Source organism: Meleagris gallopavo, chromosome 1 (assembly GCF_905368555.1).
Source record: "Meleagris gallopavo chromosome 1, MGAL_WU_HG_1.1, whole genome shotgun sequence".
NCBI classification, from domain to species: domain Eukaryota; kingdom Metazoa; phylum Chordata; class Aves; order Galliformes; family Phasianidae; genus Meleagris; species Meleagris gallopavo.
Genome location: NC_139404.1, coordinates 186,773,190 through 186,794,663, shown reverse-complemented (window position 1 = coordinate 186,794,663; position 21,474 = coordinate 186,773,190). Strand labels below are relative to the sequence as shown.

The 21,474-nt window shown below is 41.3% G+C and overlaps 1 protein-coding gene across 2 annotated transcripts; it reads right to left on the bottom strand.

Moving 5' to 3' along the window:
* Positions 1-1,240: 1,240 nt before the first annotated feature.
* Positions 1,241-20,980, bottom strand: PCF11 (PCF11 cleavage and polyadenylation factor subunit). Of its 2 annotated transcripts, none has more exons than XM_085216420.1 (16): positions 20,458-20,980; positions 15,817-15,942; positions 13,436-13,624; positions 12,812-13,003; positions 10,868-11,976; positions 10,405-10,594; positions 9,674-10,316; positions 7,733-9,183; positions 6,567-6,654; positions 5,780-5,902; positions 5,161-5,263; positions 4,679-4,862; positions 4,137-4,292; positions 3,087-3,179; positions 2,343-2,378; positions 1,241-1,739 (listed from the first exon to the last, which is right to left on the bottom strand). In XM_085216420.1, exons 1-16 carry the CDS (start codon positions 20,644-20,646, stop codon positions 1,530-1,532), a joined length of 5,082 nt encoding a protein of 1,693 aa, XP_085072546.1. In that variant the 5' UTR covers positions 20,647-20,980; the 3' UTR covers positions 1,241-1,529. The 2 variants fall into 2 exon arrangements, with proteins under 2 accessions (XP_085072546.1, XP_085072545.1); XM_085216419.1 differs by having other exon boundaries at positions 5,161-5,266; positions 20,458-20,977.
* Between the last annotated feature and the right edge of the window lie 494 nt (positions 20,981-21,474).

Sequence of the window (21,474 nt, the reverse complement as noted above, 5' to 3'; positions counted from 1 at the left end):
GTTGCTGCTGGGCAGAGCTGGGGCGGTTTCTTGAGGGCCTTTTCCAGGAAAAAACAGCAAATCGCTGCCTGTTTTCAACCCACGCAGATATTTGCCAAGCATTTCACCTGCCCGCTCTCTGTGGGATGCTCTGACTCGAGTCACAGCTGTGCGTTTAACCCCTGAGGCATTCTCGGGTGTTTTTGTGACACAGCCTCGGTTCTTCAGCCCCTTGCCTAAGCACCCAACGGCCTGGAAGGAAACTGACTTCCTTCGATGGGGACAAAAGAAATCCCTCTGCACATCTGAGTGGATTTTTCCTAATATGCAACTTCTTGTTGCAACTTACACGAATGTGTTACAGAAGGATTACTGCTTGGTCTGGTTGTGAAGATGGGAAATACTGCAAGAAACAGCAGCATCAGGTTCACAGCTGATACTTACAGCATACGCTGGGGTGAATTTGGATTTTCTAAGTACCCGACATTGTGAAGAGCCACATCCTAGGATAGTGATATTTCCTCTGACTTTCAAAAGAAATCCACCCTACGCCTGGCAAAATGTATGTTTATCCCAAGACAAACACTGTATGACAGTTTACTGCCCATCCCACAAACGCCCAACCACACAAACCCATTACTGAAAGAAAGAGATTGACACAAATATATGCTTAATTTTATTTATTACATTTAAGAAATATTAACATCTCAGGATAGCTGGTTTATCACCTAAATCCAGTCATAAGCAACAAAAAAAAAAAAAAAAATTCAAATGAGCATTCTTAGATTCATTCCCCCCCTGTAAAGAAAAGTTTGTTCAGCTGTATTAAACTCTTATGTGTGACTAAAAGAAAAAAAAATAATCATTAAAATGTCTCAACTACCAGGCATCCTGGTTTGTTAATTGTCTGTTGGCACTTGTGTTCACAATCAAGCACTCTGGTTGCTTTGTTATATTCTGTCATTCTACCCAGAATGGTCTTTTGGTTACTTTTTTTTTTATATATATATATATATCTGGATATGTAAGCTTGTTCAAGTAAATTTAAGAAGAAATCTAGGATTTTGTCTTGAGAAGTTCCAGCATTGCTTCCCTTGATCACCCACTTATGAGATAACTGAAGGAAGTTGCTTGCTTTCACTTTTCTGAATCTTATTCAGTAAGAGGTTTAAAACTGAGGTCTTTTTAATTCCGTTTAAACTGAAAAAAGTACAGAAACACTGTCTTCATTTGATGGTGTGCATAAACATTACACTCCATATATAGCAAAAATATGTTTTATTTATAATTTACATTTCCACAAGTGAAAATTGTACATTTTTACATATACAATTTCATTCCATTAAATTTTCACGCATCTACAGAATTTTCACACAATGACACCTGAAACAGTGCAGGCAATAAGAAATTTAAATACAAAAATGTATTTATTAACGAAACAGTAGCTGAGGCCCTGCCTCAATTGAATGTTTTTATTTCCTATAAAAAGTATCTGCTTTCCAGAATTAACACAGGAGCTCTTCTGTAAAAAAAAAAAATCAAACCTCAATCTAAACAGACTCATCTGGCTCTGTTTTAACATCTATAGAGGCAGGTGTGCTCTCTTCTGCACAGGCAGCAGGGGTGTCATCAGGTTCTTCTTTCACTTGAGGTGAGTCACAGGACTCATCTGTTTCCTGTTTAACAATGTTCAACATAATATTTAGGGGATTTTCTACAGGGGTCTTGCTGGGAGAGGGTGTGCAATCAAATGATGATGTCTATAAAACAAACATTCACACAGCGTTAACACATTGTTCAAACAACCATTTTTACCTTCTCTCCCTCTCTGTCTTTCAAAATGCAAACACATGGGCAGTAGAGCACTCAAATTCCAAACTTCTACTTTAATATATTACTTTCTACTTTATCTAATAACAAAATTTACTATATAATAGCATTACTTTTTCATAATTACTCTCAAATAGTATCCTCACAGTGATGAAATGCTGTTACTGTAAAATATTCCCGACTACTCCCCCCCTAGAAGGAACTGTTAGCTCCCAAGTCTTAACAAATTTAACATATACTAACATTCATTTTCTCAATTTCTTAAAATTCCTAAGATTACACATGTTACTCAACAATAAATTCATAATGGCTTCAATTTAGTTTCACTTATATGATACAAAAGCTATCATAGATAAATCATAACTAACTCTAATTATGCATTACAAACTTGCCATTCCCAAGGCCTCTGATTCTTTGCCTAGGCACATGCAAGAAGAACTGTTTCTGAAGACCTGCTCTATATAAAGACAGTGATCAAGCAAACAAACTGAAAGCAAAATGATTAAAAAATATGAAAGTAAGGGTTTTCTTACGTTTTGGTAATCTTCGTAACAGGATGGATGGTAAATCTGGAAAATAATTGTTATCCATTTAAATACATTACAAATACAGTAAAAGCACCAGTCAGACATAAACAGATCACACTATTTTTCCAGGACAACAATGTGTAAATCAAGTATGGTGGCAAATGCAACTAGGAAAATATCTGGTGTATACTTATTTAGGAAAAGCCATCACACAAAAATCTTGTAAGCATAAGGAATTATTTCTGTATAGCTAGCTAAGTACAGAAATAATTGGACCACAACCAACACCCACACTCACAGGAACATTCACAGAATCACAGAATGGGTGGAAGGGACATCTGGAGCCAAGTTGCCAAGGACCACATCCTTTGGCTTTTGAAGACCTCCAAAGAGGGACAAGGCCCCACCCCTGGGCTCTTTCCAGCACGGTCTCTCTTGTAATGAGCGGCCCCGGAGTGGACCCAGTAATCCAGGCAGACTCAACAATGCTAAGTAGAGAAGATCACCTTCATTTATCTTTTAGCAATACAGTACGAGGGAAGCCTAGTGAGTCTGTACTAATGATACCAGGACTTCAAGCACGTCCAAAGGTTGAGATATTTATGCACTTGGAAGCAGGAAAACTAGAAGGGGAGTCCTTCAGAAAAGACAGGTCACAGTGACCTCTCTCTTTCTATAATTCTTCTGTTTTTGTTTTGCTTTTCAATATAAATGAGTACACCACTCATATAAAAAAAAAAATTGGATTACCTTCTCGTGCATTCTGATAGCATTCTTTAGATGCCACTCTTCCTCTTCCTCATCCCAGTACTGCTCAAATTGCTCCCGGCAGATTTCACACCTCTGAGAAGTTATTGAAGTAACATGATACGTGGTGTTATTAAAACTATTACTGACTCTATTACTGAACACCAACCTCAGGAACTTGGCTGGTAACGGCTGTATGCATATATACATTAAGATAATATTAAGACTACAACATTTTACCTCCACACTTCGAAAATAAGAAAATGTTAATAGAAATTATTTGAGTACAGTTCATAGAGTGAGCAACAATGTTTATCACTTGAAAAATTTAAACTTTGCCCCCTCAACGAGGAAGTCTCTGCAAGGCACTCTGTAACAATCTAATGTTTTACTGTCAGTTAAGACAATCTGCAGCGGCGATTTAGTTTATGGCATCTTCCAAAACTCGACTCCCAGTCAGAGTGAGAACTGCACAAGTAGTATTAAAACCCTTAACACTTCTCTGCAAAATAAAGTCACCTCTGAGAACAAGGCACAAAAGGTAATTTTTTAAGACTGAAACAAAATCCTTTATGGCTTTGTTACCTAGTTTCTTGTAGGCTTAGCATATAAGAACGTTTGTATTTAACTGCTATATCCACTGGTCTACCAAAACGCAGATCTACTGGTTATTTTCAAGTCAGAAGATTATGACAGCTCTTCTGAATGCCCATCTTGTAAAGAACAATCTTTTTTTGTGTGTGTGTATGAAGGTAACAAATCATTTACCATTTGCTGAATCCCAAGCAATAATTTTCTACTTGGAAATCCAACAAGCTTCCTTTATTTATGCTTCCTATGGAAGCACTCAAACCAACATGCTTCTCCCCTTTCAACCATGGAATACCAACAAGTATAGAAGTTGTGGAACTACTGGTTATTTATACTGCTACTGCCACAAGGAAACAAAAGTTACATACACATAAATGCAAAACCTAAGAAGTAACTGCACAAAAACAAGACTTCAGTCTACTTATAGACCACATGGGTTAAGGTAGACAAGCTGAAACTCACCTCAACTGCTCCAGCTGGTCCAGCAGGGACACTCTGAAACTCCTTCTCTTTTGCAGCTTCCTGTGTCTTCAGTACAACTTCTTCATGAGCTTTTTCAAAGAATTGGCTTTTTGCACGCTCCTCTAAGTCAGCTATTTCTTCAAACTCAATCCAATCCTAGGGACAAGTATTCATTCACAATCACAAATAGCCAGAAATGGTTAAAAAAAATACATTTGGAAAAAAAAAAAGAAAAAATGAAATCCCAGAAGTAACAAATGTAATCAATCTTAGTTCACTAAAACTGAAACAGTCCTGTGAAAGGCCTTTATCCTTCAACTTTCATTCCATTCTCAGTCCAACCAAAGCAGTACGGATAACTCCAAGCTGCTTACTGTTCACCACAGAACTGCCTTTTGTTTTGGCAGGTATGTATAAAAACTACTTGAATAATCAGACATCACTGATCACCAAACTCCAATGATAATGCAACTTCAACCCCACAGCATGCATGTAAAACACCAAACCCAGCCCTTAAGAGGCACAGATATTGCATTACTCACCGTTACACTGTAGTACCACCTTCTGTGTGTAATTTTTCTGCTAACGTCTTTTTCCGAACGGTTCTGACGATAATGCCAATCTAAATGGTCTGCATAAACGTCTGTCTGTGAAGTAGTAAATCTCATTCCACACGAGTAGCACTGAATTCCAGTGTACAGTCGATTTATAACACTGTCATAACGTCTGGAAAAACAAAAAGAAGTTAACACATCTTTGGAAAGAAATGGGAAGTTTCTCAGTAAGTTGTTTCAAGCAACCTCAGGAGTAGAAGAAAAGCATTTTCTCCTATAAGGTTAAAGCATATGACACAGTCAACTGAAAGCATTCAAGTAAATTAAAAGCATTCAAATAATCATTAACTACTCACAAGGAACACGCTAGTATTGTTATATCACACCTACTCAACCATCTTGGATTAACTATCTAGATACCACCATGCCATTATTCCTAGTGCAGTGTAAGCTCATGCTACAATACGCACTGTCTCAGTTCTTCAACTTTAAAGTTTGTGAGGTCTGGGACATCGTGATCACCCTGGTCATCATCCTCCTCTTCAGCAGCTGGCTGCGCCGATGTTTCATTCGCTTCTTTAAAACAAAGAATATCATCAAAATTTCAGTTCATTTTCAGAACAAAATAAGGTGCTCCTGAACACTGTACTTATTCAAATATTAATAAATATAATCTGACTATGCTAACCTGAATGTGCCTAAGAGTTGAGTCAGTCTCATAGTTTGAAAAGCATACAAAGACAGTATGCTACTCAGAATGGCAATTTAAGATGACACTATTTTATCTCAGCCTCTGGCACTAAAATTCAGTATTCAAAGAGACACAAATATTTCAGAAACTGACAAGAATCTGATTAAAATCCAGAACAAATTACTGAGTCAGGGTGCCAAAAACAAAACTGGAGGCTCTAAGTAGCTTAAATATATATCTAGAAAGTTAATAATTCACTTTATCACATGCACCAAATAGTTTCCCACAAAGATCCATTCAAACAAAAAGAATACAAGAGTTCACAAAGTTCTCACACTTCACTTTACACTTCAGCTATGCATAAACTGGAGAGTTGGAATGTAATGAAATCTACATACGCGCTGAAGTGGAATCTGTTTTTGACAGTTTGAGGATTCCTGTTGACAACAGTTTAGCAAACAATTCATTGACATCAAGCTGACCAAGGTGGTTATCAGGATATGAATGTGGAAGGGCTCCTCCTAGGAGAGGGGACAAAAATGTCACAACACTCAAAAGACACCAAAGGTTAGCATAAAAAAAAAAATCACTTCTATCAGCATATTTCACAACACTTTTTTCTTTCCACCCCTTTTTACTTCCATGTTTAATTTCAATCTATTTATCCACTTCAGTTTGCCTCATTTCCTCCCCTACAACTTCCTTCATAATGTAAGTATTTTGAAATGCCATCTGCCTTGTACTGAGATTTCCATGGAAAACATAGTATTTTTTCTTGTTTTATGCTTAAAGACCTCACGGGAATCCATCTACTTAAATCATTTACGACTTGTTACCAGACTATTATTACTAACAATTAATATATTGGGAATGTTAATTTGGCCTGGCCAATTGAGGTGCCCTTCTGCCATCAAGCAAACCAAAAATTGGTTTTGGTGTGGTTATTTTTTGTTTTGAAGTGTAACTACATACCAAAACCACGTGATTTATGAAAGCTCTCACTGCTTGGGGGAAACTCTTGGAGAGATGACAGTACTCCCAAAACCACACCTATTGCCATCTCACAAAGAAGGCTGCCCTTAGTGCACATGAACCCACCACATCACCTCAGTACAGCACTCATTTTTGTGGTCATGAACAGAGAACAGTCCAAAGGACACAGAAGGAAATTAACTATTACAGTACCTGCAGGGTTCTGAACAAAGCTTCCAGGATTTGGTAAATACTGTTGACCCTGGCCATAAGGCCCTGGCTGAGCAGACATATGCGAAACCTGTAAAATTAAGCCTTTAAGTATTCTTGGCAGGGCAATTTGTTTTTAATTACTCTATCATTAACCTCTATACATTTCTCAGTTCCATATATATTTAAATGCTTCCATTACTTCATTTTGCCAGTTCCACAGCGAAGGATCCACCAGTTACCACACCTTAGCATCATTTTCATTCCCCATCAGAAAAATATCAGAAAACAGACTCATTTTGCCTGTTAGCCAAACTTTTCTTCTACTTGCCCATCCTTCAAGCACATTTTCCACACACAGTGAAACCTTTTCACCAAAAAAGAGCTAATAAAAAAAGAAACTGGTAAACAATCACCAACCAAGGCGTCACAATCAGGTTTTATCTAATAATTGAGACAGTACCCATGATATGAAACGCATCCTGAAAGCCGAATTTTCAGCAAACCAGCTGCAAGAATCTTCAGACAGAAAAATAGTTTTTACAGCATGCTTGTAGCACATCCCCTACAATCTACTGGGAGAATGGACATCATTTTCACTGATTTACAATTATTTTTCCCTTCAGAAGAGAGCACTTCCAACAAGCAATAGCAAGGACAATTGAAACCATAAAGCCTGCTGGTGCCATGATTATTCTTCAGAAGCAATAGCTTAGAAGCCTGCAGGCATCTTTCTCAACTGCCCCCAAGTTATGGATGTCTTCAAAAAGATAACAATTATTTTGGTCCATCTTAATTCTAAACCTCTCAGAAAAAGTGATTATGTATATTCACTTCAATAATCTGTCATGATTTGCATAGAACTTGCTTTGCATAAGTGAAAACATCAGTGTCTTCCAGTTACCTAATTCATTTTCAAATTAAAGACACTAATCTCAGTGCTGTATTTTCAGCTACGAAATGGTTGCAAAGAACTGGTTTTTAATTTCTAAAAACAAAGACTCATAAAAAATAGCAATGCATGCCCCTTTCCTTGAATCATCTAGATACTACTCAAGGATATTTTTAGTCTGCAAAAAAAAAAAATCAGTGTTTTTAGAGGAAGAACTGCTAATTGTCTACACAAAAACACTTCTGCAAGTAAATTATTTACTAGAATCAATTCTTACCTGATGACCTCCCATTGACATACTATTGAAGTTCCCGTATTGAGGACCCTGAAGTTTGTCATCAAAATAATGTCCAGATGCTCTCAATGAAAAATTCTGTGCTCCTGGGCCAGCTGGCCCACTGAAATTTGGTCCTAGTGAACTGTCAAATATTTCAGGCCTTTGGAACTGCATCCCATGAGCTGGTCCACTGTAGCCCTGTCCAGGATGGTCAACAAAAGGACCACTTTGTCCATATGGTGACATCTCTAATCGTGAGGCAGGATGGCTGGCCATATTTTCAAAACGTGCACCATGAAGGCCAAGGGGCAGGTCAAATCTCGAGGCTGGCTGGTGAGGACCATCAAATCTTTGAGGTATGGCTGCATCAAATCGTGGTTGTGCGGGCTGGCCAGGAGCCCTTTCAAATCTTGGGCCAGGCTGTCCATGAATTCCATCAAATCTTTGTAAAAGAGACAGCTGTCCAGGTTGACCATCAAACCCAGCATGGCAGCCATCAAATCTTGGACCAGTCCGTCCCAGAGGACCATCAAATCTAAGTCCACCAACTCCCTGGTGCACTGGTCCATCTATCAATCTGGGCCCTACACCTGGAGGCCCATGTGGCCCCTCAAATCTGAGCCCACCTCCTGATGGTCCATGTGGCCCCATAGGCTGTCCATGTGGCCCCTCAAATCTGAGACCACTTCCAGGTTGACCATGGGGCCCTAATGGCTGTAAATGTGGACCTTCAAACCTGAGACCACTTCCAGGTTGACCGTGTGGCCCCAAGGGCTGACCGTGCGGTCCCTCAAACCTGAGCCCACCCCCTGGCTGACCTCGAGGCCCCAGAGGTTGACCGTGAGGTCCTTCAAACCTGAGACCACCTGAAGGCTGACCACGAGGTCCCTCAAACCTGAGACCAACTCCAGGTCCTTCAAATCTAGGACCACCCACAGGCTGGCCTGCAGGCCCCTCAAACCGCAACGGCCCACCTATTTGCCCAAGAGGTCCCTCAAACCTCAGAGGACCTCCCCCACCAACCTGTCCCTGTGGTCCTTCAAACCTGAGAGCTCCTGCCAGCTGCCCTGGTGGCCCATCAAATCTTAGGGCTCCAGCTCCCCCTGCTCCTGCCAGGGGCCCATCAAACTGAGAACCACCCGCGCCCACCAAAGGCCCCTCAAATCTCAGAGCAGCCTGTCCAGGTGGCCCATCAATTCTAGAACTTGAACCAGCAGTAGGACTATCAATAAAAGGGCTTCCTTGTCCATCTGCCCCAACTCTTGCAGCAGATGGTCTAGATGAGCCATCAAATAAAGGTCTGTCTTCCATTAGTGCACTTATTCTTGGCTTTGCTTCTATGCCTCCAAATCTTGACCCTGGACTGTCTGGAAATGGTTCTTTATCTGGGTCTTCATATCTAGCTCTTTTGAAACGTTCATTGAATGGTGATCTTGGTTCATCTCGAACACCTGAAAAAATAAAATAAAGGAAGATAAGGCGCTGTGCAGAGAAGGACCTAGGTGTCCTGGTGGACAAAAGGCTGACCATGTATCAGCAGTAGGCTCTTGTGGCCAACAAGATCAATGACAAAACTAGGGTCAATTAAGAAGAGCCATGGCCAGCAGGTCAAGGGGATAATAGATGGAGTCAGGCTCTTTTCAGAAGTGCCCAGTGACAGAATAAGGCACAATGGGAACAAACCGGAACAAAGAAAGTTGCATAGAAAAATGAGGAGAAAAAAAAAATACTTTACTTTGAGGGTTAAGGAGCACTGGAACTGAGAGCTGCCCAGAAAGGTTCTCCTTCCCTGGAGATAATCATAATCTGCCCACTTTCCTATTCGAAGGGGGTCAGGTCCAACAGGGGGTTGGACTATGAATCTCCTACATCTCCATGATAACCACTCACCAGAAGATTGCAAATTATTTGACATCTATAAAATAAGGCAAAAATACATACCAGCTTTCCCAAGCAGCTGTCTTTCTTCACGGTTATCAAACCTACAGACTGCATCACCATCTATCTTCTGGAACTCTGCTGTGCCTTTTCCCTGCTGTCTGAGAGCATCTCTGAATTCATCTGATTCTCCCCAGTTGTCATAAGGATCAAAGTTTTTCGAACCCCTGCCTCCTTTAGCAGCATTTTGTTCCTCAAGCCTTCGTCGACCCTCAAGCGGCGAAAGGTTTTCAGCAAAGGGTCTGCTTGTGCCACTTACAGGAGAGTGCCGTCTTGACCTTTCTCCAAAAGGTTCTTTTCTTTCAAACTGTACTCCACGCTTTGCTTTTGCTTGCTCACAGTCCACTCCAGAAAGCAACGCATCTGGTACATGATAATCCAAAATATCATCAGGATCCAAGAGATCAAGTCTTGACAATGAATGTTGAACTTGTGTTCTTTTCAGTTTAGCTTTATGCTCATAGTATGTTAACTCCGCGTCAGACAGAAGAGGCTTCCTTTTCAAAGAGCCTTTCTCCTCTGTAGGGCTATCCCAGACATTACATCTGTGCTTTCCTTCCTGGTACTGGAACAGCTGCCGAATCTGATGAGCTACCACGAGGAACTCATCTTGTGTTATTTCACCAGATGCTAAGCGGTCATTGGCCTGTAACATAAAGTTTGGATTTCTAAGAAGAAAAGCAAAGCACAACTATATTCAAAACACCTCTACAAAGAGGATCAATCAGTATTACCTTTTTAAGTAATTCTCTCTTGCTTGCAGACGTCAGTTCTTTGGGAATTTGTAAATTGGCATCCACACTTAACCGGTGCTGCTGTTTTGGTGCTCGGGGTGATAGAATTCCTTTAGCAGCAGGCCAGTTTTCTCGGTGTCTTTGGTGAGGAGATTTACCAACTGCTTGGTGTTCTTCAGTCTGCTGTGAGCTGTAAATAGGAACACGTTTAAAACTAAGTTAGTTCTTTATTCAGGATATATTACATCTCCATCAGAATTGATAATGGTAAAACATCACTATCAATTTAGAAAGTATGCATATTTGCCATTTTTTTTTACTACAAGCAAGTTATGAATCGTGATCAAGAACTTCTGTCAACGTGGACAGTCTGAATGCTTCCACCTAAACCTGACTGCACTTTAGCCAAGAGCAGAATTTCCACTTACTTCAGAGAGCATCTGTTTAAAATACGGTAACTTACTTTTTATTTTCCTCCCAACCGGATTTCCACCTCTTGCCTGCTTTGGATCCCTGCCAATTCTCTGCATTCTCCTTTGGATCAGGAGATGCTTTTGTAGAATGCTGGCTTGCTATTTCTTGGGGTCTGTCTTCTTGGCTTTTTTTCACTCTCCTTGGATCTCGCACCTCTTGTTTAACATTTCGTTTATTAGAATTCCTTTCATCTCTTGCCCCTTGTGAGGCTTCTTCTGCATGAGACTGCTTAGGACCTATCTGACGTATCTTTCCAATTTTAGGAGTTGAAGAAGTGGGAGATAAACTCCTAAGTCTTCTTTTGGGTGATCTCCTCTCTCTTCGTTTTGGAGAATGTGTAGATGGTGACCGTGACTTAGGAGAGCGGGATCGTGACCGTTTTCTATTACTGGATCTCCCTTGTTTTCCACCCTGTTTTTCTGATTCTTCTGTAGTCACATCTTGTTTCTGAACAACACCATTAACTGTTTTATTTCTGCTACCTACTGGTCTATGTTCACCTGTCTTATGTTCATCTTTTTCTTTTTTCTCTGTATTTCTCCTCTTTTCTTTCACCTCATCCCCTTTGCTCTCTGGCTTTTCTTGAAGATGTTTTTTCAGTCTCGGATCCCGTTTACTCATTTCAGATACTTTTGTGCTTTCAGATTCTTGGGTTTTAGTATCTTTAGTATTGGGAAGCTTGTTTTTCAAAGGAGATGGCGACTTAGACTTTGTTTCCACCTGATCGGGTTCTTTCTTTTGTGTTTTTTCACCTGCTTTCAATTTCTCTGTTTTTGTTGAGCTTTGTTTTTCAGATTGAGATGTTTTGCTCGCCTTGGTATCAGACTGGCCAGTGGTGTTTGGTGGAAATTCTTTCCTATGAGACTGATCTTTAGCATGAGAAGAATGTTGTGACATTCTGTTAAGTCGAGGATCCCTATTTACTATTTTGACATCGTGAAGTGGAGGACTTGGGGATGGTTTGATCTTTTCAGATTGCAATGAAGCCTGAGTAGGTGTTTTAACTGTCATATGAGGTGTCTGGGACACATGTGGCTTGGAAGGTGTTGGAACTGAAGGTATAGAAGATGATCCTTGCTGAACGCTAAGAGAAACAGCCTGAAATAAGGTGAAAAGAAAAAAAACAGCATTAATCTGCATGATACAACACCTGCACAGAGATGCTCATGTGCTGTTCTGAAAACAAAGCTGTAAATAGAAATGTTTTGAAATAGTTATAAGATTCAGCCATTTAACTGAAAATGACTCATTAATTCCTGATCACAGGTATTAAGATAACACAGTACCATCACAAAAGATGAAGTTCAAGTACAATATAAAGTCAATAGCACAAGGTCAATGCTGCAAAAAATGCAACATAAGCACGCCTCGTTACAGCTTTAGTTTTTCTATACCTTCCACACTTCCAAGACAGCTAAGTGGCCAAGCATATTTATTTATTTTTATTTCTGGGCTTTTAAGATGTTTCACTTTAGTACCACCAAGATTCAACAGAAGATGAATATAAAAACAAAAGACTTTCAGATGGTGGTATCAAACCAACCTGAAACACTGGGGACAGAAACTGCCTCGACATTTCTTACAATCAGGATTCCCCGTTCTTTATGGAAATACTCAATTTTCTAAAAGCAAATATATTTGAAAAAGCCTCTTTTATGGAGAGCCATGAAAAGACGTGGAAGATGCATCACAGGCAGACATGATTTTTGAGAGAAGAACAAAAGACCACAAACCTTTTTTAAGCTATTCTGAATGTAATTCTTAAGATTTCTACATAACAATTACTGGTCTAGAGCACCAGATCAACTTGCACTGCTCTAGTCCTAAAACAGCTACTCATGTGAACTTAACTGCTGTTACCAGTATAGCAGCTAAGGTAGTATCAAACAAAGTGAGACCAAACCATGGACCATTCACCAACTATTCTACTCACCAACTGTGCTTTAGTCTGTTCCAACTCCAGCTCTAATTTTTTTTGCTGAAGTTCTAACAACTGTTTTTGCTTCGCAAGCAATTGCTGCCTTATCAGTTGCTCCTGTGTCAAATTCTTTTGTATTTCAGGAACAGTTGGAGGAGTAGAGGCACCAGAAGTGACAGCAGAGGTAGATGCAGTAGATTCCTCTGGCTAAAAATAAAACATAAGGTTACATTCAACATCTTAATAGAACCAGCTAACTCCATCTCCCTTAACTGTTAGCATGATACAAAACTGGAACTTAGTTTGTACAAGTTATGAACTGCAATTTTTATGCAAAATACAAACAAAACACTGAAAAATTTCTGCTCCTCTAGAATTTGCCTGCTGTCATAGGATTAACTCTGCCACCATGATAGAATATACCACTTTAAATAAATAAATCAATATTTAGAAATCTAGAATTCAGTTTTAAAACAAAAACTAAGCCCCCTAAATATTTCAAATCCACAAATTCCTCTTACCTGTCTCCAGTGATCAGATGCTTTATTCTTATCATACTACATTTGTCAAAAAGCAGCATACAAACAACAAAAACAACACGTACTGCCATCTGTTCATACAGTAGGTATAAAGACTTACCGATTTATTTAAAAACTTAGGATTCACATGGATGCTAGAAGTATTCACATTTGGGGGCAGAGGTTTAATTGGCCAAGCAGGATCTAATGAGTTGACTCTGACATCAAGTGCATAAAGTTTCTTCAAAGGGAAAATATCGTCCCATGTGGAGCGTAATTTAAATAAACTTTTCCTAGTATTTTCATCCACCTAAAACAATAAAACAATTCTATGGCTTGTTAAGTTAATATAAAACAACTTAAACTTTTCTGTAGAACTTAAGATCTCATATGCTTTATATTCTTACCAAATTTATCATTTTAACACAATGAACTGGCTACAAAGAACTTGTAATTGGTGCAGATTGATACATCTACACCAAAAGAATGGGTAACAGAAGTTCTAATGTAGAACTGTCATTTCAAGGCTATTTGAAGGCTTTATTGCGTATTACCATTCTCTGAGAACTTTCTTTCAGCTTTTCCATTACCAAAATTCTCATTTGACTTGGCCAATTTCTGTCAAAAAAATACAGCAACAAAAATATCCAAAGAAAAAGCCTCTAAAACAATGCAGTAATTCAAATGTTTGTGCTGAGTGGCATACAGCAACAACAAACAGAACAACAAACTTTCTGAACAGAAGTGTTTTGTTTAGCTGTTTAATCACTGAAGTTTTTTTTTCCCTCCTAACAAATCCAACAAAAAGTGTACGAGTCAAAACAAACTCAAGTACAGTTCAGTTCAATTGCAAAATCTGACCCACTTACGAGCCATAAATCAAGTGTATTAGTAGCACCCATTTTCTCTTTGCAATCAGACTGGATCATTTTATGACAGTTCAGTTCAAGACTCACTCAAGTAGTTCATTTAAAGAAATGGGAAACATCTGCTGACAAAACACATGCAGCTGCCCTACTGTGAATGTGCTAACTCAGTCATTACGCATTGACCCTGCAAAGACCTTTTTTTGGCTGCAGTTTTATTTTAGGTGTCACAGCAAGACATGCTGTCCAGAAAGTTCAGAAGTTCTTTGAAAGAGAGGGCAGGAACTTCAATAAACATAATTCATACTTAGCTAGTGGGGGATGGGAGGGTGCCTCTACACAATTTTCAGTATCAAGTTCAATGCAAAAGCTGCTGCCATGACTGAGCCAGTTTCTGACTTCGCTAAGTGTTTAAAGATACCTTTAATAATCATTTACTGATAAAACAGAATGTCTAACAATGTCAGTGTGAGAATTTCATCTTGCAATATCATTAGTTATCTAAAGTGATTGACACTTTACATATATAATATAAATATAATAGTTCTAGTTAGCTTAGTAGACAGTTAACTACAATAATCAGCAACTGAATTACCCAGAGCTTCAGCTGCTAGTTTAAATGCAACGCAGTGAAAGAACAAAAAACAATATTGGAAAAATAAGCAAATGCCTACCTATCTACTCTACACACATAAGTTCAATATTTCTGAGCTCATTATGACAATCTATCCCTTATTTGGTTACTCATTGCACAGCTGAAAAACAGATATAAAACATTCTGGGATCACAGATCCCCACTGGTATGTAGTAATAAATACAGCAAAGCTCCACTCATCTCATTCAGATGTGGTGCCACTTTCTTAGGGCATACAGGAAACCACAGAAGTTAACTTTCCATTTCAGATTCAACTTAAACCCATTCAAGTCCAGTCTTTCAAAAGCTGGACTTGGATTTGCCATTCTCACTGAGGAATAAGCACAATTACTTCACTGGGTTTAAAGACTTAGAAAAAAAGTGAGTATATTTGGCAGCAATTTTCAACACTGAATGAAATTAAAACACGTATTTTTAATGTAACAAAGCAATAATATACTCTCACAACCTCCCCCCCTCACCCCATCATATGTGTTTTTTATTCACACACCACTTAAAGAATATCAGGTGCCAGTGGCATTTGTCACAGTTTAAGCGCTCATTTTTCACATCAAAAATTAAGTGAATCAGACAAATCTAACTATAGAGAGCTCAGAAAAATCTCTAAGAAACTGATTCTGAGTATATTCCTGACATAAAGACTAACCACTGCCTTAAAAAATAAATCAGCAATTCGTAATTCTATACATTACAAAAAGTCTGTCCAGGTAAGCAATCAGCAATCAAAAAAATTAGTGAAGCCTTGCCTAGATAGAAAAACTACACAAGTTCATCAAGACTTTGCATCTTTTGGCTAACTTAACTCACAGGCTTGACAACAGCAGCAATGCCCTTCCACATTATAGATACAGTATTGCCATTTATAAAAAACAATTCATTCTTCTCATTCAGCACCCAAGAAAACCCAAAGCTGAGAGCATGTATTTATTTTACCAGGAACAACTTTGCTTAAATACAGAACTTTTCTGAAAGTGTATATACCTTTTCAAATACACAAATAAATGTTGCAACTAGGTTTTTAGTAAATGCAGTAAGATACTCTCTTCCAACATTCTTGACAATGGAATCCATAAGGTACATAACAGGGAGCTTCTCTGACGCAGGAGCCTGGAGTAATAAGAAGAAACTGAGAAGTTTAGTACAACAAAAACATACGTTAAGCTATTTAAATAAAGGGATTACCAATCCCAGAAATACAGACCTCTCTTTTTGGTTGCCACTATAAACACCAAGGGATTTGCTTGGGATTTTTTGCTTATACAAAAACTTAAAAACTTAAATCTGGAAAATCAATACTCAGTTCAAAGTATAATGCGGTGGGTCTACCACATAGAAAAGGAACACCTTGGGTTATTCTGTTTGTCTCAAAGCTTTGGGGTGGAAAAAAAGGGAAAAAAAGAAAAAAGAAGCCCACAAGACAGTATTACTGCTAGTGTACCGAGTGCAGCCTTTCAAAACCCACTGGAGAAAATAACTTGAAATTAGCAGGAAGCCATCGCTAGCACTTCAAGGAACTTCTAAAAAATAGTTTATCACTTGGACCTCCTGAATGCTTGCTTTTCTCCATTTCACAGAACACAAATCAGACTTCCTGCGAACAGCCCAGGTTAGAGAACTCCGGTAGTCGTAGATTATACGTCGAACATCACAGTCCTTTCACAAACTACACGCAGAAAAGGTCACAACTATATCACTGTAATCCAAAGGAATGGAGCAAGGAGTCCCAGTCTCTGTTGGCACTTGTCAGCGGTCACAGTCAGGTTTTAGATGGACGTGCAGACAGAGCAAAGTTCTAAATCCAGACCAAACCCAATCACCAAGCTGACTGGGTACAGATGGGAAAGCTCAGGAATCACCACCACAGTTTCCACAGTCTGGAGTCTTCACACTCAGGATACATCTTTGCTACAAGAGATGGCTTGAGGGATCTTTTTTGTTGCTTTTAAATCCACATTCAAAACTTGTAGCAAGTCTGTGAAACAGAAGCATGGATGGTGGACAGCTACAACTTCCAATGCAGGAACAGCACTACTGGGCCCAATCAAGGTGCTTTTAATGCCCACCACTGGCTTTCATCAGCAGAAGACACAGCAAAGTTCCAGAAAGCATCAGTAGCAAACAGCTGAAGAAGACAACGTGAAAGACACCACCACAAGCTCCGCGCTGATCGACATCTCCTTAGACAGGAGCATCCACTCTTAATACTTTTAAGTCTCATTCACCATCCGGTAACTCAGCATAAAACCAGAGTAACTTCATTGTTCTTTTTAAACAGGACAGGCTCCTATGATGATCAGCAACACCTTACTTCTCAGCCCCATTGTCCAAATAAGTGTGTGGAAGTGCTCTTGCTTTACAATTTTAGATTTAAATCCTTCCCTATTAAAGTGGTTCACAGAAGGGCACCGAGTCAACAAAACTTTTATATGGGTAAATCATATTTCCTCACTTTTAAGTGTATATTAATTAACCATGACCCAAAACTCAACACTGAAAAGGACAGTTTCTTGTTAATGGGGAGGGGAGGGTGTCACTGCCCCTGAGCATGTAAAAAAATACAGGCAGCTGATGTATTTTGTACATGAAAAGACAGAAAAGTGCACAGCTAAGCAACACGTTAAGAGAATGGTTTACACCATTTGTACTATCTAATCTGAGTGCTGACTTATGACCTAACAGCGGGCTGTAAAGCTGCTAATATGCAAGTGTTAGAATAGGGGCATTTCTCCAGCTTAGAAAAAAAATAGATGTGCAGCTGCTTAATATTAACATGTCCACGAAATATTGGTTAATTCTTTAATGCAGCCTACACAATGGCACATTAAAAACACTATGCTAAGTTGTGAATGCTTTCTTTTATAAAAAAAATGATAGTGTACAGTTTCTGACTTTCTAAGTCAGCTTTCAGTGAAACAAAGAGCTGTCTTAGCAGCACAAATGCTCAAGAGCTACTAGCAGAGCACTACACTCTTCCATTTCACCAAGGTATGGAAGTAGCTCACTATACACAGCTAAGATTCAAGTTGGAGATGCCAGAGTATCCATTTAATAGCAAAGGCACTGTAACAAGTTTAACAGCTTCATGTGCTTGGGAGTAGTTAGAAGTAATCACACAGAAAAGCACTGCAATGTAGTAAGGAAGCCTACTTCAAAATGTGACAGCATTAGTTTAGCAGAGTGCCCTCCTTCAAATATCAGCTACTCAGCTGACACAATCTAAGAACCATGACTTAAAAACGGTTGGGTTACGTTTTCATTTCTGGAAATGTTTATTATGTTATCTAGCCCACGTTCCAATAACCACACAAGGGAATCCCAGATTTGAACGTCTTGTTTTCAGGCGATCTATACAGCACCCCCTAGCAAGAAAGAGACCCACACAGCACTAACCAACAGCAGGGAGGCTCCGCATACCACCAGAACACACAGAATGCTAACGCTGAGCTCATTACCACAGAATTCCCACTCTTCTTTCAAATAATGTATGAAAGCTACTGTTGGAAATGTGTGGCTTTTTTTTTATTAGTTTCCTAAAAAAAAAAAAGTTTCAACTTCAAAAAAAAAATTGAATCATAATCAAACCCCGAGTCACAAACTTGCAAAAAACTTTGTTTAAAAAACAACTTTGTACACAAAATGGGTCTCAGAAACAAATTCTGCACTATACAATGGTAAATAAAAAGACAAATACATATTTCACACTTTTTATTTACATATTTTTATAATACCAGTCACACATTTCAGAGCCATTTATTAAATCGTAAAGCAGACCACTCAAGTTTTTACACTAAACAAACTGTCTCCAGGCAACACTTTTTAAAAGTGGCTTAGCAAAGGAGAGCACTTTCCCAAAAACAACTAAGAACTTGCCTTGAATAAACCACAGTCACAAACAGTAACTAAGGCAAAACTAACCATTGATACAAGATTTAAGACATCTTTAAAAAGGAAAAAAAAACACACTTCAGGGCAGGCTCTAAAATACCCAGAAATGAAGAAATTTGACAGCATTGATATTTATCACAAATTATATACATCCACTGCCCTTTAGGAGATATAATGGTGAGATCTATTCGGTTATGATGTCACCTCCCCAAGGAATGGCAAAAGTTGGCCACTGGTAGCATTTAAAACTAGACTGGAAGAGGTCTGTGGAACACTAAAGAGCCATCCTGCATTGGTAGAAAGACAGATTAAATAACGTAAGAGATCTTTCCCTCCCCAGCATTAGACAGTACAATTCTCACCATTATAAACTGCGATTTAAAGCCAAAGGAAAAAAAAGGCCTGTATTAGAGGGAGCCTGGTATTAGAGGGAGCAAGGGAGACAACAGGGGAGGGGTGACTGGTAGGAACACGGTGGATTGAAGGAGTAACCCTTTTCTTACAGAAAGCTGCTGTTAGAAAGGTACAGTAACCCCCCCTGCCCCCATCCATGTGCTGTGGCTGACTGATGTCAGCAACTGCCTGGGTTGGGCTCAGAGGGAGCCTCCTCTTTCCCTTCCTTTTATATCACGTGCCTTTCAGACGCCATGTTAGGATCCTACAGGCTGCTGCGGTTTCTACAGTCAGGGAGAATTTCTTCTTCCCATCCTCACCAAATAAACCTCTCTAGCCAAGACACGTGAAGATACACAGCACTAGCTTCACTTAGGGCAAGCCACCTGAAAGCCAAACGGGTTACCCCAAGCCCACGTCGCTTTCTCTAAGCAGACAGCACAGAACCACCCCACAGCAGCACACGCACACTTCCCTACTCAGAGATGATCGCCTTTCACCTGAAAACTTTCCTCGAAGACAAGCCCCCCGCCCTTACTCCTCCAGTTAATATCTCACAGGGAAAATAACCTTATCTTTCAAACTGGAAGCGATACTTAAAAAATCATTATATTTAGCCTTTCTAAAGCAGACGATTTCCGTGCTATAAACTCAACCTTTTCATTCCTTCGCACTACCCGGGTACAAATTAAAAAAAATAAACCTCCACAAGCTCAGGCTCTCACTAACGACACTTATACAATCGTTATCTATGGAAGAAATCGCTAAATGCAACGGTTTCGACACCAGCTTCGAGGGGAAAACCCAGTTCCAGGGCGAGGCGCTGCCCAGTCACGGCCGGGCCGCCATGTTGTGTCTGTTACCCACACGGGGCGGCGAGCCGCGCTGCCCCGGCCGGACCGCAACCCGACAGCTCTCGGGTCCCCTGCTCCCTACGGGGCGCGGGCGGGAGAAGGGGCGGCCCTCAGCTTGGCCGGGGATTGGGGGGGGGGGGGTGGGGTGGGACGGTGGGAAGGGTAGGGCCGTGCTCCCTGCTGAGCCACGCTGTCCTCCGCTCGCTCTCAGCGGCGACCCCGGGCCTGTTGCCCCCGCCCCCCGACTCTCCCTGCTCCCCCCGTGGCCACCTGTGACCCCGGGAGCGCCTCGCCTCGAGGCCCCGAGCCCTGCTCCCCTCCCCAGCCCAACCGCCAGCCTCGGGCCCGCTGCCTCCCTCTGTCGCCCCGCTTCCCCTCTCTCGGGCCCTCCTTCTCTCCCTGCCTCCTCCGTCCCTCAGCCCTTCCTCCTGGCCCCGGCCGGTCCCCCCAGCAGTATAGGTAGGAGTAGTAGGCGGTGGAATATAAAAACCTTGGCGATTTGCGCCTCGATCAGGGAGACGATGTCCTTGGCGAAGGGCACGTTCTCCTCGGCCAGGATGGTCAGCATGTTGATGTGCGGCTTGCTGTTGAACGTCAGGTCCTCCAGCGACGACTGGTAATCGCGGCACGCGTCCTCCCGGGCCTCGCCGCTACCAGCGCTGCTCTCCGGGGCCGACATGTTCCTCCGACCGGGGCCCGCACCAGGACCCGACCCACCGACCGACGGCCCCCTCCCCGCGATTCCCCTGCCGCCGCCGAGCGACGCCGCCCCCCCGCCGCTGCCGCTGGGCTCCTCTACCGCATCCTCCGGGCTGCGGCTCCGCTGCGAGTGGCGCTGCCGTCCGTGCCGCCGCTGCGCTTCCGACCGCCGCCGGCTCAGTCTCAACGCTCACAAAATGGCGGCGGCGGCTACGGCTCGCGAACCGCTTCCTCCAACCGTTGCGTCATGTGAAATTGGGCTGAGGAAAAGGGCCGGCGACTTGGAATGCCCCTTTTGTTCCCTCATCGCGACCCCATTGGCTGACGCTACTCCGCTCCACCCGTGATTGGCTCGACCTGAAGAAGGCGAACGTGATTCGCTGGAACCGCCCTCTCTCCCGCTGATTGGTTGCTGTGACGAAACCCCGCCCTCGGCCCCGCGTCCCGACTTGCGATTGGTTGCTCTTCCCTACTCCCCTGCCGCTAACTCGCTGGGCCTAACCCTCCCGCCTTCCCGTTCCGTCTTCAGCTCTGATTGGTGCCCTAGTGCAATCCCGTCTTTCCTCCTCAGCCTGAATTGCAGTTGTTACGCTCTCGCCGCCCCGCCCCGCCCCGCCCAGCCGTTGGCGTGGCAACGCGGCTTTCTGGCTGATGTAGTCGTAGTAACAAAGCCTGCTCATGATAATTCGCGCAAAAATAATAATAAAGCTCTGTTCCTTGTGGAAATAAACTCATTGGCGAAGTGTTTTCTCCACAGCCCTTCCAAAACGCTGTGTACGCATGCTGTACCCAACACTTCTCCTTTGCC

Coding starts and splice junctions, on each gene's coding strand:
- PCF11 (XM_085216419.1), bottom strand. CDS start 20,646: ATGTCGGCCCCGGAGAGCAGCGCTGGTAGCGGCGAGGCCCGGGAGGAC. Junction 9,184..9,673: donor ACAGCTGCTTGGGAAAGCTG/GTATGTATTTTT, acceptor TTATTTTTTCAG/GTGTTCGAGATGAACCAAGA. Junction 1,740..2,342: donor GTTACGAAGATTACCAAAAC/GTAAGAAAACCC, acceptor TTTGTTTTATAG/ACATCATCATTTGATTGCAC.